The following is a 14,148-nucleotide window of genomic DNA, read 5'->3' as shown; positions in this document are numbered from 1 at the left end:
CTTCCTGGTCAGCACACTGTTAAACTGTAATATCGCCCACTTGAGCCATAGGGAAACATGGACATTACCTGGCAGATCAGTTGTCCTTTCAGCTATAACCGACAGCAACTGATTTATAACTGACAGTAACCGATATATTTCAATTCTGACAAAATGTTGTCAGAACTGGAAGGGATCGTAGTCAGAAGAAAATGGTGAGCTTATGAGAGAAACTGATGGCAAGGTAACTATGTAATGTTCATTTGTAGTTACCTCATGTGTTTATATTAAATAATTTTAATCAGTTCCATTTCCCTTTAAAGGTTGGTCATATCGCTAATTAGTGACAAAAGACATAACTGGGACTCCTGGTGCTAGTTTTGGTAAAAGACACGGACATATCACATACTAAGGAGTGGGTATACTGTGAACGGATTTCATTTTGTGTCAGTGGAAACAGTGACTCATTTACAAGTGTAGTATGACCCAAGAACATAATGCATGCATATGTAATTATGTTTCTATCAGTTCAACACTTCAAACAATGGATACAAAAAGCAAGAACACAGAAACATAAGTTAAAATACTTTACATATTTAATATTTTATATTATGGTTATAAATCTCTTTAGTTTAGTATGTACAAATTACAAGATATTAAAAAAAAGGAAACAAAACAATGCATTGGTAAATGTTTTACAAAACAAAATCTAGTGTTTTAATCCAACACCCTGAAGAAGGCCTACATTGTAATGTCAGTTTAACAGTCATAAATGGCTAAGTCAGTCTAATGGCACAGCTATGTGTAGGACATGAGTAGCAAAACTATAAAAAAAATAATTCTGCAATCAGTTTCACTTTCTAAGGTAGATCATTAAGAAAGGACAGTACACGGAATTAGATTGTAGCCAGAGGTTAGAATGACCAGCACTATCATAACCCCATTGACAATTATTGGGTCAAAGCCATAAGGAGCTGTAGTAGTATTAGTAATAGTAGTAGTATGCTTACATTCTTGAGTAGACTACTGATCAGTGGTTCTTATCCAAGGGTAACTGAACTCCGAGTCCTCAGAGGTGCCTCAAGGCAGACACAGTGTTATTGCATGGGCTACATTCATTACAACCAACAATTCATCCACTGCACCACCAGTAAACTTGATAAATTAAAGGGAATTTGAAGTAAAAATAAACTTATGATATAATGTCGTGTGTATGCAGTACAGCTAAGAAATAGAACATTAGTAGTATAGATATTGTAGTGTTTCCAGTACAGGAAGAGTCAAGAAACTTCAGTTATCTATGCAAAAGAGCATCTCTGAGCTCTCCACCCAAGGGGGTCTGTTACAGTGCTGTTTTCTGAAGCACTTATCTCAACCTGTCTCTCACGGTTTCTTGTGTTTCAGGTCTTACTGCCAGGAAGTTCAAAGGGTCATTAGCTCTGCTCTGTTTCATCATTTAAAATACAGAGTGCAGTTTGTAAATTGCAAATATTAGAGAATGATGCAATGTTATTAAAAAAAAAAAGCTCTATGACTGAAAATAAAAATATGAGACTCTTTTCTTTGCTACTATTGTTCTATTAATTAATTATCGATACTACACATACAATTCATTATATCACAAGTTTTTGTTAGCTTCAGTGTCACTTTAAAGAATCTTTGCACTCATATTTACTTGCCAGCATATGTGTCAAGCAGTTGACTACAGGGTGCCTAGGAACCCTTAAAAGGCTCTCCAATTACTATGTTTAATAGCCGTCAGATAGCCCCACTCCCCTTCATGCCTCTCTAGCTGCCTATCACAATGATGACCTATTAGCATGGCTCACAAGTGGGATGGGCAAAAAGACTGAACAGCTGCTGTCTAAGTTTTTTCCAAGGTTTCAGTGCTCTTATATGAGATGCAAATGATTTTAAGTTGATGCAGGATTATGCAAATGTTTTATGTTAATTTATGCAGCTTGAAAATTGACCAATCAGATCTTACCTTAGCAGGATCTGATTGATTCATGTTCAAGCTGCATAAATTTGCATGCAAAATTTGCATAATCCTGCATCAACTCAAACCGATTTGTATCTCATTGTCCATCCCTATATAAGGCCCCATTCACACTTGCAAAACGCTAGCGCTTTTGCTAGCGTTTTGCTCTGGCAATTTTTGCCGGTTAACACAAAAAAAAAAAATTCACACTTGGCGATTTTTCGCGATCGCGATTAGTGCTTCTATAGCACTAAATGCAATTGCCGGGAAATTGCTTTAAAATAGAGCAGGATACAAGTTTGCGTTCGACGATTTGCGATAATCGCCGGCGATTAATGCAAATCGCCCAAGTGAGAACGGGCCCATAGGATATTATGGCACTGGCCCTTTAAAAAGTGCTAGTGCTCGAGCATTTTGCCGAAATCGCCGGCAAAACGCTCAGATGTGAACGAGCACTGAAACCTTGGAAAAGCTCCAGCAGCTGTTCAATTTGCCCAAGCCACTTGTGAGCCTCCTAATTATTTGCATCTCACTGACCACCCCTACTCTTATATAATGCAAGGCAAGTAACGCGCATGCAGGCACCTCTATAATCCATATAGGTTAACATGAAAAATAGAATTTGAGGAAAAGTTCACAAGCAGAGGCATGCTTCGCAGTCTGTGATACTGCAGCCACTTTGTGAATTACAAACTAGTAGGCGAGCCCAGCAGCAAAGATCTGCCTCCTCACAACGATCTTAAAAGAGGTACATATTTTTTTGCCAGGAGGTTTTCTACAATTCCATCACATCCTTCTGCAAAATCGAATACAGACGGTAAATGAATTGTAATGAATTCTAGGTTGATGCACATGTTTAAGCTAATTTTATGCAAATGTATATACAGCTTTTGAAATGTTAATTTTAAAGCTGCAGACATTTGCATAATATTAACATAACATTTGCAACATCTCAGAATTATTTGCATCTCATTGACTATACCAAGAATTTGGAGATTCAGAAGAGTCAGTTTACAATAAGATGTGAGGCTTTCTTAGCAGGTGACCTCTCAGAGTCTAGCTGAGGTCCTTCCCCACCCTTGATGGGGTACCTCAGCTAAAGGAAGGTTTAGAACCACTACTATAGAGATTGTACTCCTAGACAGCAACATGGCCAACAAGATAAATGTTATCATAGAGATGCCCTACAAATTCTTCACTAATATTCTGAGCAGCACGCCGTGTGTTTCTGATAAACTCTCTCTTTGACATTTTGTTCTTCACATGTGGACTGGCGAGGTCGATGGAAAGCAGAATCAAAGAATAGCACAGGACATAAACTGCATCTAAGAAAAGGGAAAAAAACACACATAAGAAAAGATTTACAACAACAAATTAGCACACATTTATGAAAAATAATAAAACAGTCATTAAGAATACAAAGCACTCAATTACAACTCATCTCCAGATGCAGATCTAAAAAAACACAAATAGCCTGGTTGTAGGATGGACACATATTTTAATTTGTGTGCAAATAAGATACCTTCAGCTAACATGACTATAAGCAAAACAACAGTTCACACTGTCGAATCAATTACACCTAACCCCCCCCCCCCCCCCCCCCCATTGGGATGCAGCATGCACATGCAGCAGAAAAAAAACAATAACGAGTTCAGTATAACTTTAAAACATAGCATTTATTATATATTACTTAAGATCAAATATCATTCTATAACTTCAAAACAAATATAATCAACAGTGAAATGATTGCTTAAAGGAAAGGTCCAAGCACAATAAAAAAAATCCACTTACTTCGTGCTTCCTCCAGCCCCTTGCAGCTGTCCTGTTCCCTCACCGCAGCTCTGATGGCGCCAGGTCCCCTCCGGTGCAGATGCCGACCTCACCAGGTCGGCATCTGCTTGAGCTTCACCATGCGGCTCACTGAGTCACACTGACATCATCCGGACTGTACTGCGCAGGCGTGACTCTGGGAGCCGCTTGTGCAGGCGCAGTGGGCATCTTGTGCTGGAGGGGACCCTGGGCCACCGGCAGGAAGTGGAGCTACAGCAAGGGCACAGGACAGCTAGCAAGGGGTGGAGAAAGCACCAGGAAAGTGGATTTTTTTTATTTTTTTTTTATTTTTAAGGTGCTTGGATGTGTTCATTAATGCACATTTCATGACTTAAAAAAAAGTAGCTTCACCAAAGGCTTGGTGAATATTCATACTTAGTCTTGTCTATTGAACATGAAAGCATGTAGTCATATACAAATAGTATAATCTATAGGTTAATAACCACGGTTCTCACTATAGAAGCCAGAAAATGTATTTTGACTTGGGCATAAAAATAATAAATCAATGGCCAGAGGATATGGCGTAGGTGCCCCCTAATATTGTGAACCCACAAGTCCGGTCCTAGCATGCACACTGCAAATAAGTTTTGCGATTCCGATTAGCAATTCCGATTTTCCCTGAAGGCAATCAACAGAAAAAAATGGAGGAAAAAACGCAGCATGCAGTAACGATTAAATATCGGAAGCGGATGTAAAAACCGATTAAAAATCGGAATCAAATCGCTTGCAGTGTGCAGGGAGCCTAAATCAGTGTGGCAGGGAAAACAAACCATACATTTTCTGGCTTCTATGGTGAGAACAAAGGTGTTACTATGGAGAGGCACGGAGGAACAACTTGTGGTGCAAGTCAGAGTAGCTTTCCGTGGGCAGAGGTCACTAAAGATCGATATTTAGGTGATGTCACAGTGGCATACATTAAAAAAATGCAGCGTGTAAAAATAAGCGCAAACTAGTGGTAATAGAATACCAGTAATCTTACTGATTTATCTGCTATAGTAGAATATTGGCAATTTTACCGATATTTCTACCATCCCCTTTATATCCTAACTCTCACACAAACCCCCTCCTATCTATGCATAACCCAAACCACCCCCCACTAATTCCTAACACTAACCCTCCTCTATCTATACCTAACACTAATAGGCGCCGCCATAGGAAAACTTGTAAAAAAAAAAGTCAGTAAGGAGGCATCCTACTTTACTCCAGTGCCCAAAGGTACTGCTTAGGTCAAGCGTGCCCCGGCCAAGTATAATCTAGTATATGTCAGTAGCTCCAGACTACAGACTCAAAGGAGGTAAGTTTAGGAACACGGTTAAGGGTTTCTCTTTGTATGGGCTATCCAACATACATTTTGAAACATTTCCCACAAAACAACTAGACACAAAGACAAGGAAATGTATTAATACACAATGAGTAACAGTCTGTCAGTTGTCATAACTCTTGCAGAAACTGAAGGCAATAAATTTGTGGTGTAGTCTGGCAGTACCAGGAATTTTGTGGCTCATACAATCAAACTTCCTAGACTTACGAGCCTGTCGATCATGTAATGGAGGAAGCATAGCTTAACGTGGATGAATGAATAGTTGCCAAATCTGGCATAGTGACAGTAGATGATCTGTGGTATGTGCTTGACTGTATATTACGCTATCTTACAACTAATATTTTTTCAGATCTGACCTTTTGGCTACGCCATGTGTTTTTACTTTTATTCACATCCATCTAGATCTCTGTCCGATTCCAATGCTGCTCTAAAACAACTACACAAACAGCGTGGGCAAACAGTCACTATTATACCTATGTATCAAGAAAAGCAGTTCAATTCTTTGAAATGTGATCAGATCTGATTGGCTGTACAACCAACTTTTTTGGCACTAGTCTTGTGCATTCCACAAAACACTCCCTTTATTTCAATGAAACGACACTACAAAACAAGCAAATTTAAAGGAACCATAATTGTATACAGAATATTATAAAATATGGATGGTCAATAGAACCTAGACTAGAAGCACGGAGTAACAATAGAAGCTGATGGGAGCAGTCAGAGGCCGGCCACTACATTACCATGAGCTATAAACTACTGCACATGAAGGAAATTGGGAGGTGCTAATTGAGTTTACAGGCAGTCCCTCTGCGTTCCAGGAGATTGTTTATAAGTTGAATTTGTTTGTAAGTCGAGTCCTATGTTAACATAGTGAAACATGAATAAATTATTTACTTTTGGAGAACTCTGGATTTGTATATACAGTGCATCTCAAAAGTATTCAGAGCGCATCACTTTTCCCAGCGTTTGTCATTGAATTTTCCTTCAAGGCACTTGAATTTGATCCAATGAAGCGGCTCTGATGTGCACAATAAAGATTTGTCTTAACTAAAACTACTGCATTCATGAATGCGACACCTTTAAGGTAAGAGGGACTTACCATTCATCATATGAGACAAACTATACCTTGGACACCTCCTTTACCTCCCCAGGTCCCAAATAGGGCATAGTTTTAAATAGCCCAGTCTGGAAGCAGTTAAACTACTTATAACTGTTTATACAATACTAACATTTAATAAAATTAACAGTATTGTGTATGTATTTTGTGTATTAAGACTACTTTGTGTCTCTGAAACATTGTAACTTGAGTCGTTTGTAAATAAGGGACTGTCTGTATTAACAATGGATTAGCTGAAACAGCTGCTGCTGCATTCAAGTAAAATCTGAAACCCATTTTGGTTTCAAGGTATTGCAGAGGAAGTCACTTTCAAGAAGGAAAAAAAAATGTCAACATTAGGAACCCTAGTATGAAATAATGCACAGCGTATAGAATTATAATTTTACATGTGAATACAAACTGAAAAACTGATGGCGAAATGTTGGGTTATTCACCACCAGGGGTTGTCTTATGCTGGGAATACGCGTTACGTTTTTCGTGTTCGATTCGCCACACGATCTATTAGGCATTCGATTTTCTGCTGGATTCTCTTCCACTCATTTTTCTTATCTTTTTTCCATTCACTTCTATGAGAAATCGAGCGGAACAGAATCGAGCGGAAAAATCGGACATGTCGGAACGTTATAATCGAAGGCATCTATCGGAACCATTCTTCACAAAAAACGTAATGTGTATTCCCAGCACTAGGGTTGGGAACCGTGTGTGTGTGTGGGGGGGGGGGGGGGTCTTAGGGTTGGGTTCTGTGTGAGAGTAAGAAGTCAGGTCATAGTAATCACTTTTGTGTCCGTCCCTCCCGATGTTCCTGTGGATAGGAGCATCCTGCCCTTATGCAGTTTGTCAAAACTGTAACTACACTTGCGCAGAATGCTCCTGGCTACGGGAGCACAATCAGAGGTACGCACATGGCCAGGACCAAGCATGTGCAGTGGAGTGCAACTGGGCCAGATGACAGACTCCACTGCAGGAGAACGAAGCAGCCCAGGAGGACAGGGAGGGAGTTCATGGCCTACAGGGGGCTGGAGGAAGCCACAGGTAAGTATAAATCTGTATATTTCATTTATATCAGGTTCCCTTTAACGTAATATCAAACAGAATATTTTTGTAAGAACATTACAGAGCTGATGCTTTGCATTATTTTCTCGCTTACCAGGGCTAAGGCCAAGGTCTCGTGCATGAGAAGGGTTGCAAGCACAAAATCGGTGAGAGAACTTAGTAATGAGTGTTTCAAGGTATTCTCCACGTTCTTCTGGTGCATGTATATGTCGGAAAAAGTCTCTCAGTGCATTTGGTAAAAACTGATTGCTGAAGTTGTGCAGAGTCACTAAATCATCTAGTACATCCCGCCTACAGGGAAAAGGAGGGGAATAAAACATTAATGCAAAACAATCCACCTCTGACTTTAAAGTTAAAAAGGCTGATAGATGCACTGAATCACCCCAAGCTTTAATTTTTATCCACTAGAAATTTCACTCATGAGATTTATACACTCCAGCTCCCTAGTCTACTCTGCTTGACATACTGCGTTTCCCCCATAATAAGACACTGTCTTATATTAATTTTACCCCCAAATAATGTGGTGGGTCTTATTTTCAGGGAGGGCTTATAATGTTGGTCCCAAGTGGCAGCCCCCAGCCCAGTAAAGTCCTGATGTGCTGCCCTGTAGCGATAGCCGAGGGGACCTGGTCCATAAGGGAAGCCCCCAGCCCAGTAGATCCGTGGTAAGGTGGCACGTTATACACAGGTGAATAGCCCTTCCCTCCCTCCCTCTGCAGAGTGGCGAGCGGAGCATTATAGCAGAAAAAAACTCACCGGCTTCCGACGTGGCAGCGATAACTTCTCTCCTCAGCAGCATCCGAGTCCCTCTGGTTGACACCGGCAGCTCGTCATATGACATAACATAACATAATACGCACGGTTATCTCATTGTCGTTTTACCTTTCATCGAGATATATCCTCAGTTTCTTCCAGTTGAGCGTTCTCGTATAAAATATATATTTAGCTATTTCTTTTGGTGAATCATCTAAAATGCCCCTGGATAAAAAATATTCTATTCCCTGGAAGAAAATTACAAATTACTAGGGATAAACTATTTTTTAGTCAACAAGTAATTAACACGAGTTATGACAGAGTTATGTTGTTAATTTATGATATCATTATTATTATTATATATAGATTTATATAGTGCAGACACTTTTCTGCATCACTTAATATAAAGTTGCTTAACCTTCATCAGTGTGTAAAGGCTCGTACACACGTTGGATTTATCCAAACGACCGGTCGTTTGAATGTCCGGTCGTTTGGACGTCAAATCGGGCATGTGTACGTTCGGTCGTTCAGCTGATAAGACTGGCTTTTAAATGTATGTACCTTTTTTTTTTTCATTGACCAAAAGGTTTATTATGTAGAAAAGAGCAGTACAAAAGATACAAAATATACAAACAGATACAAGCAGTTGTGATAGCTGTAGGGTACATAGTCAACTTTACAGAATCTTATAAAATCTTGTAACAAGGTGAACACAGTACAAAATACATGGAAAGGACTTAATACAAAGTATACTATGTTAAGCATACCCAAAGGTCCTATCTTGTGAATTCTAAGGCATATGCAAGAAGGAAGGTGAGAGGTGGTAGAGCTGGAGGATAAGAAGAAGATGCATCTCCACTTATTAATGGGAGGAGTTTTCCGCGTATGTACCTTAACCACTTGAGGACCTAGGGCTTTCTACCCCTTAAGGACCGGCCACTTTTTTTCCATTCAGACCACTGCAGCTTTCACGGTTTATTGCTCGCTCATACAACCTACCACCTAAATGAATTTTGGCTCATTTTCTTGTCACTAATAAAGCTTTCTTTTGGTGCTATTTGATTGCTCCTGCGATATTTACTTTTTATTATATTCATCAAAAAAGACATGAATTTTGGCAAAAAAATGATTTTTTTTAACTTTCTGTGCTGACATTTTTCAAATAAAGTAAAATTTCTGTATACATGCAGCGCGAAAAATGTAGACAAACATGTTTTGGATAAAAAAAAAAACCCATTCAGTGTATATTTATTGGTTTGGGTAAAAGTTATAGCGTTTACAAACTATGGTGCAAAAAGTGAATTTTCCCATTTTCAAGCATCTCTGACTTTTCTGACCACCTGTCATGTTTCATGAGGGGCTAGAATTCCAGGATAGTATAAATACCCCCCAAATGACCCCATTTTGGAAAGAAGACATCCCAAAGTATTCACTGAGAGGCATAATGAGTTCATAGAAGATATTATTTTTTGTCACAAGTAAGCGGAAAATGACACTTTGTGACCAAAAAAAAAAAAAAAAAAAAAGTTTCCATTTCTTCTAACTTGCAACAAAAAAAAAATGAAATCTGCCACGGACTCACCATGCCCCTCTCTGAATACCTTGAAGGGTCTACTTTCCAAAATGGGTCATTTGTGGGGTGTGTTTACTGTCCTGACATTTTGGGGGGTGCTAAATTGTAAGCACCCCTGTAAAGCCTAAAGGTGCCCATTGAACTTTGGACCCCTTAGCGCAGTTAGGCTGCAAAAAAGTGCCACACATGTGGTATTGCCATACTCAGGAGAAGTAGTATAATGTGTTTTGGGGTGTATTTTTACACATACCCATGCTGGGTGGGAGAAATATCTCTGTAAATGACAATTTTTTGATCTTTTTTTTTTACACACAATTGTCCATTTACAGAGATCTTTCTCCCACTCAGCATGGGTATGTGTAAAAATACACCCCAAAACACATTATACTACTTCTCCTGAGTACGGTGATACCACATGTGTGGCACTTTATTGCACCCTAACTGCACTAAAGGGTCCAAAGTCCAATGAGTACCTTTAGGATTTCACAGGTCATTTTGAGAAATTTCGTTTCAAGACTACTCCTCACGGTTTAGGGCCCCTAAAATGCCAGGGCAGTATAGGAACCCCACAAATGACCCCATTTTAGAAAGAAGACACCCCAAGGTATTCCGTTAGGAGTATGGTGAGTTCATAGAAGATTTTATTTTTTGTCACAAGTTAGCGGAAAATGACACTTTGTGAAAAAACATAATTAAAATCAATTTCCGCTAACTTGTGACAAAAAATAAAATCTTCTATGAACTCGCTATACTACTAACGGAATACCTTGGGGTGTCTTCTTTCTAAAATGGGGTCATTTGTGGGGTTCCTATACTGCCCTGGCATTTTAGGGGCCCTAAACCGTGAGGAGTAGTCTTGAAACGAAATTTCTCAAAATGACCTGTGAAATCCTAAAGGTACTCATTGGACTTTGGACCCTTTAGCGCAGTTAGGGTGCAAAAAAGTGCCACACATGTGGTATCGACGTACTCGGGAGAAGTAGTACAATGTGTTTTGGGATGTATTTTTACACATACCCATGCTGGGTGGGAGAAATACCTCTGTAAATGGACAATTGTGTGTAAAAAAAATCAAAATATTGTCATTTACAGAGGTATTTCTCCCACCCAGCATGGGTATGTGTAAAAATACACCCCAAAACACATTATACTACTTCTCCCGAGTACGGCGATACCACATGTGTGGCACTTATTTGCAGCCTAACTGCACTAAGGGGCCCAAAGTCCAATGAGTACCTTTAGGATTTCACAGGTCATTTTTGTTTCAAGACTACTCCTCACGGTTTAGGGCCCCTAAAATGCCAGGGCAGTATAGGAACCCCACTAATGACCCCATTCTAGAAAGAAGACACCCCAAGGTATTCCGTTAGGAGTATGGTGAGTTCATAGAAGTTTTTATTTTTTTGTCACAAGTTAGCGGAAATTGATTTTAATTGTTTTTTTTCACAAAGTGTCATTTTCCGCTAACTTGTGACAAAAAATAAAATCTTCTATGAACTCACCATACTCCGTACGGAATACCTTTGTGTGTCTTCTTTCTAGAATGGGGTCATTTGTGGGGTTCCTATACTGCCCTGGCATTTTAGGGGCCCTAAACCGTGAGGAGTAGTCTTGAAACCAAATGTCGCAAAATGACCTGTGAAATCCTAAAGGTACTCATTGGACTTTGGGCCCCTTAGCGTACTTAGGGTGTAAAAAAGTGCCACACATGTGATACCGCCGTACTCAGGAGAAGTAGTATAATGCGTTTTGGGGTGTATTTTTACACATACCCATGCTAAGTGGGAGAAATATCTCTGTAAATGACAATTGTTTGATTTTTTTTACACACAATTGTCCATTTACATAGAAATGTCTCCCACCCAGCATGGGTATGTGTAAAAATACACCCCAAAACACATTATACTACTTATCCTGAGTACGGCGGTACCACATGTGTGACACTTTTTTGCAGCCTAGGTGCGCTAAGGGGCCCAACGTCCTATTCACAGGTCATTTTGAGGCATTTGTTTCCTAGACTACTCCTCGCGGTTTAGGGCCCCTAAAATGCCAGGGCAGTATAGGAACCCCACAAGTGACCCCATTTTAGAAAGAAGACACCCCAAGGTATTCCGTTAGGTGTATGGCGAGTTCATAGAAGATTTTATTTTTTGTCACAAGTTAGTGAAAAATGACACTTTGTGAAAAAAAACCAATAAAAATCAATTTCCGCTAACTTTTGACAAAAAATAAAATCTTCTATGAACTCGTCATACACCTAACAGAATACCTTGGGGTGTCTTTTTTTCTAAAATGGGGTCACTTGTGGGGTTCCTATACCGCCCTGGCATTTTACGGGCCCAAAACCGTGAGTAGTCTGGAAACCAAATGTCTCAAAATGACTGTTCAGGGGTATAAGCATCTGCAAATTTTGATGACAGGTGGTCTATGAGGGGGCGAATTTTGTGGAACCGGTCATAAGCAGGGTGGCCTTTTAGATGACAGGTTGTATTGGGCCTGATCTGATGGATAGGAGTGCTAGGGGGGTGACAGGAGGTGATTGATGGGTGTCTCAGGGGGTGGTTAGAGGGGAAAATAGATGCAATCAATGCACTGGGGAGGTGATCGGAATGGGGTCTGAGGGGGATCTGAGGGTTTGGCCAAGTGATCAGGAGCCCACACGGGGCAAATTAGGGCCTGATCTGATGGGTAGGTGTGCTAGGGGGTGACAGGAGGTGATTGATGGGTGTCTCAAGGTGTGATTAGAGGGGGGGAATATATGCAAGCAATGCACTGGCGAGGTGATCAGGGCTGGGGTCTGAGGGCATTCTGAGGGTGTGGGCGGGTGATTAAGTGCCCTAGGGGCAGATAGGGGTCTAATCTGATAGGTAGCAGTGAAAGGGGGTGATTGATGGGTAATTAGTGGGTGTTTAGGGTAGAGAACAGATGTAAACACTGCACTTGGGAGGTGATCAGACGTCGGATCTGCGGGCGATCTATTGGTGTGGGTGGGTGATCAGATTGCCCGCAAGGGGCAGGTTAGGGGCTGATTGATGGGTGGCAGTGACAGCGGGTGATTGATGGGTGGCAGTGACAGGGGGTGATTGATGGGTGGCAGTGACGGGGTGATTGATGGGTGATTGATAGGTGATTGACAGGTAATCAGTGGGTTATTACAGGGGAGAACAGATGTAAATATTGCACTGGCGAATTGATAAGGGGGGGGTCTGAGGGCAATCTGAGCGTGTAGGCGGGTGATTGGGTGCCCGCAAGGGGCAGATTAGGGTCTGATCTGATGGGTAACAGTGACAGGTGGTGATAGGGGGTGATTGATGGGTAATTAGTGGGTGTTTAGAGGAGAGAATAGATGGAAACGCTGCGCTTGGGATGTGATCTGATGTCGGATCTGCGGGCGATCTATTGGTGTGGGTGGGTGATCAGATTGCCCGCAAGGGGCAGGTTAGGGGCTGATTGTTGGGTGGCAGTGACAGGGGGTGATTGATGGGTGATAGGTGATTGGCAGGTGATTGACAGGTGATCAGTGGGTTATTACAGGGAAGGACAGATGTAATTAATGCACTGGCGAATTGATAAGGAGGGGGGGGGGGGGTCTGAGGGCAATCTGAGCGTGTGGGCGGGTGATTGGGTGCCTGCAAGGGGCAGATTAGGGTCTGATCTGATAGGTAAAAGTGACAGGTGGTGATAGGGGGTGATTGATGGGTAATTAGTGGGTGTTTAGAGGAGAGAATAGATGTAAACAATGGATTTGGGAGGTGATCTGATGTCGGATCCGCGGGCGATCTATTGGTGTGTGTGTGTGGGGGGGGGGGGGGGTGATCAGATTGCCCGCAAGGGGCAGGTTAGGGGCTGATTGATGAGTGGCAGTGACAGGGGGTGATTGGCGGGTGATTGACGGGTGATTGACAGGTGATCAGGGGGGATAGATGCATACAGTACATGGGGGGGGGGGTCTGAGGGGGGGTCTGGGGAGAATCTGAGGGGTGGGGGGTGATCAGGAGGGAGCAGGGGGCAGCGGGGGGGGATAAAAAAAAATTGCATTGACAGATAGTGACAGGGAGTGATTGATGGGTGATTAGGGGGGTGATTGGGTGCAAACAGGGGTCTGGGGGGGTGGGCGGGGGGGGGGGGGGGTCTGATGGGTGCTGTGGGCGATCTGGGGCAGGGGGGGGGGGAAATCAGTGTGCTTGGTGCAGACTAGGGTGGCTGCAGCCTGCCCTGGTGGTCCCTCGGACACTGGGACCACCAGGGCAGGAGGCAGCCTGTATAATACACTTTGTAAACATTACAAAGTGTATTATACACTTTGTATGCGGCGATCGTCGGGTTAACATCCCGCCGGCGCTTCCGTATGGCCGGCGGGATGTTGCGGCGGGAGTGAACGGCGCCAGGCGGAGGCGGAGGATCGCGTCACGGATGACGCGATCGCTCCGCCCATGCCCCTACAAGGACCGCCGCCATTTGTCTATACGGTGGTCCTTGCGGCGTCCACTTCCCGGCCGCCTCTGTGCGTTAGGCGGTCGGGAAGTGGTTAAAGTCAAAAT

The 14,148-nt window shown here is 42.1% G+C and overlaps 1 protein-coding gene across 3 annotated transcripts in view; it reads right to left on the bottom strand.

Annotated features, from left to right (window-relative positions):
* Positions 1 to 1,495: 1,495 nt before the first annotated feature.
* The window catches only part of FBXO8 (F-box protein 8), an 84,363-nt gene continuing 71,710 nt past the window's right edge, over positions 1,496 to 14,148 (bottom strand). For all 3 annotated transcript variants that reach the window (XM_068278789.1, XM_068278791.1, XM_068278790.1), the window contains 3 exons: positions 8,164 to 8,282; positions 7,376 to 7,572; positions 1,496 to 3,285 (listed from right to left, as the gene is read on the bottom strand). In XM_068278789.1, coding sequence (XP_068134890.1) covers positions 3,098 to 3,285; positions 7,376 to 7,572; positions 8,164 to 8,282 — 504 coding nt within the window. In that variant the 3' untranslated portion in view covers positions 1,496 to 3,097. The remainder of the gene's footprint in view (positions 3,286 to 7,375; positions 7,573 to 8,163; positions 8,283 to 14,148) is intronic.

The sequence above is a fragment of the Hyperolius riggenbachi genome, chromosome 1, assembly GCF_040937935.1.
Source record: "Hyperolius riggenbachi isolate aHypRig1 chromosome 1, aHypRig1.pri, whole genome shotgun sequence".
Taxonomy (NCBI): Eukaryota; Metazoa; Chordata; class Amphibia; order Anura; family Hyperoliidae; genus Hyperolius; species Hyperolius riggenbachi.
This window is presented reverse-complemented; position numbering and strand designations above follow the sequence as displayed.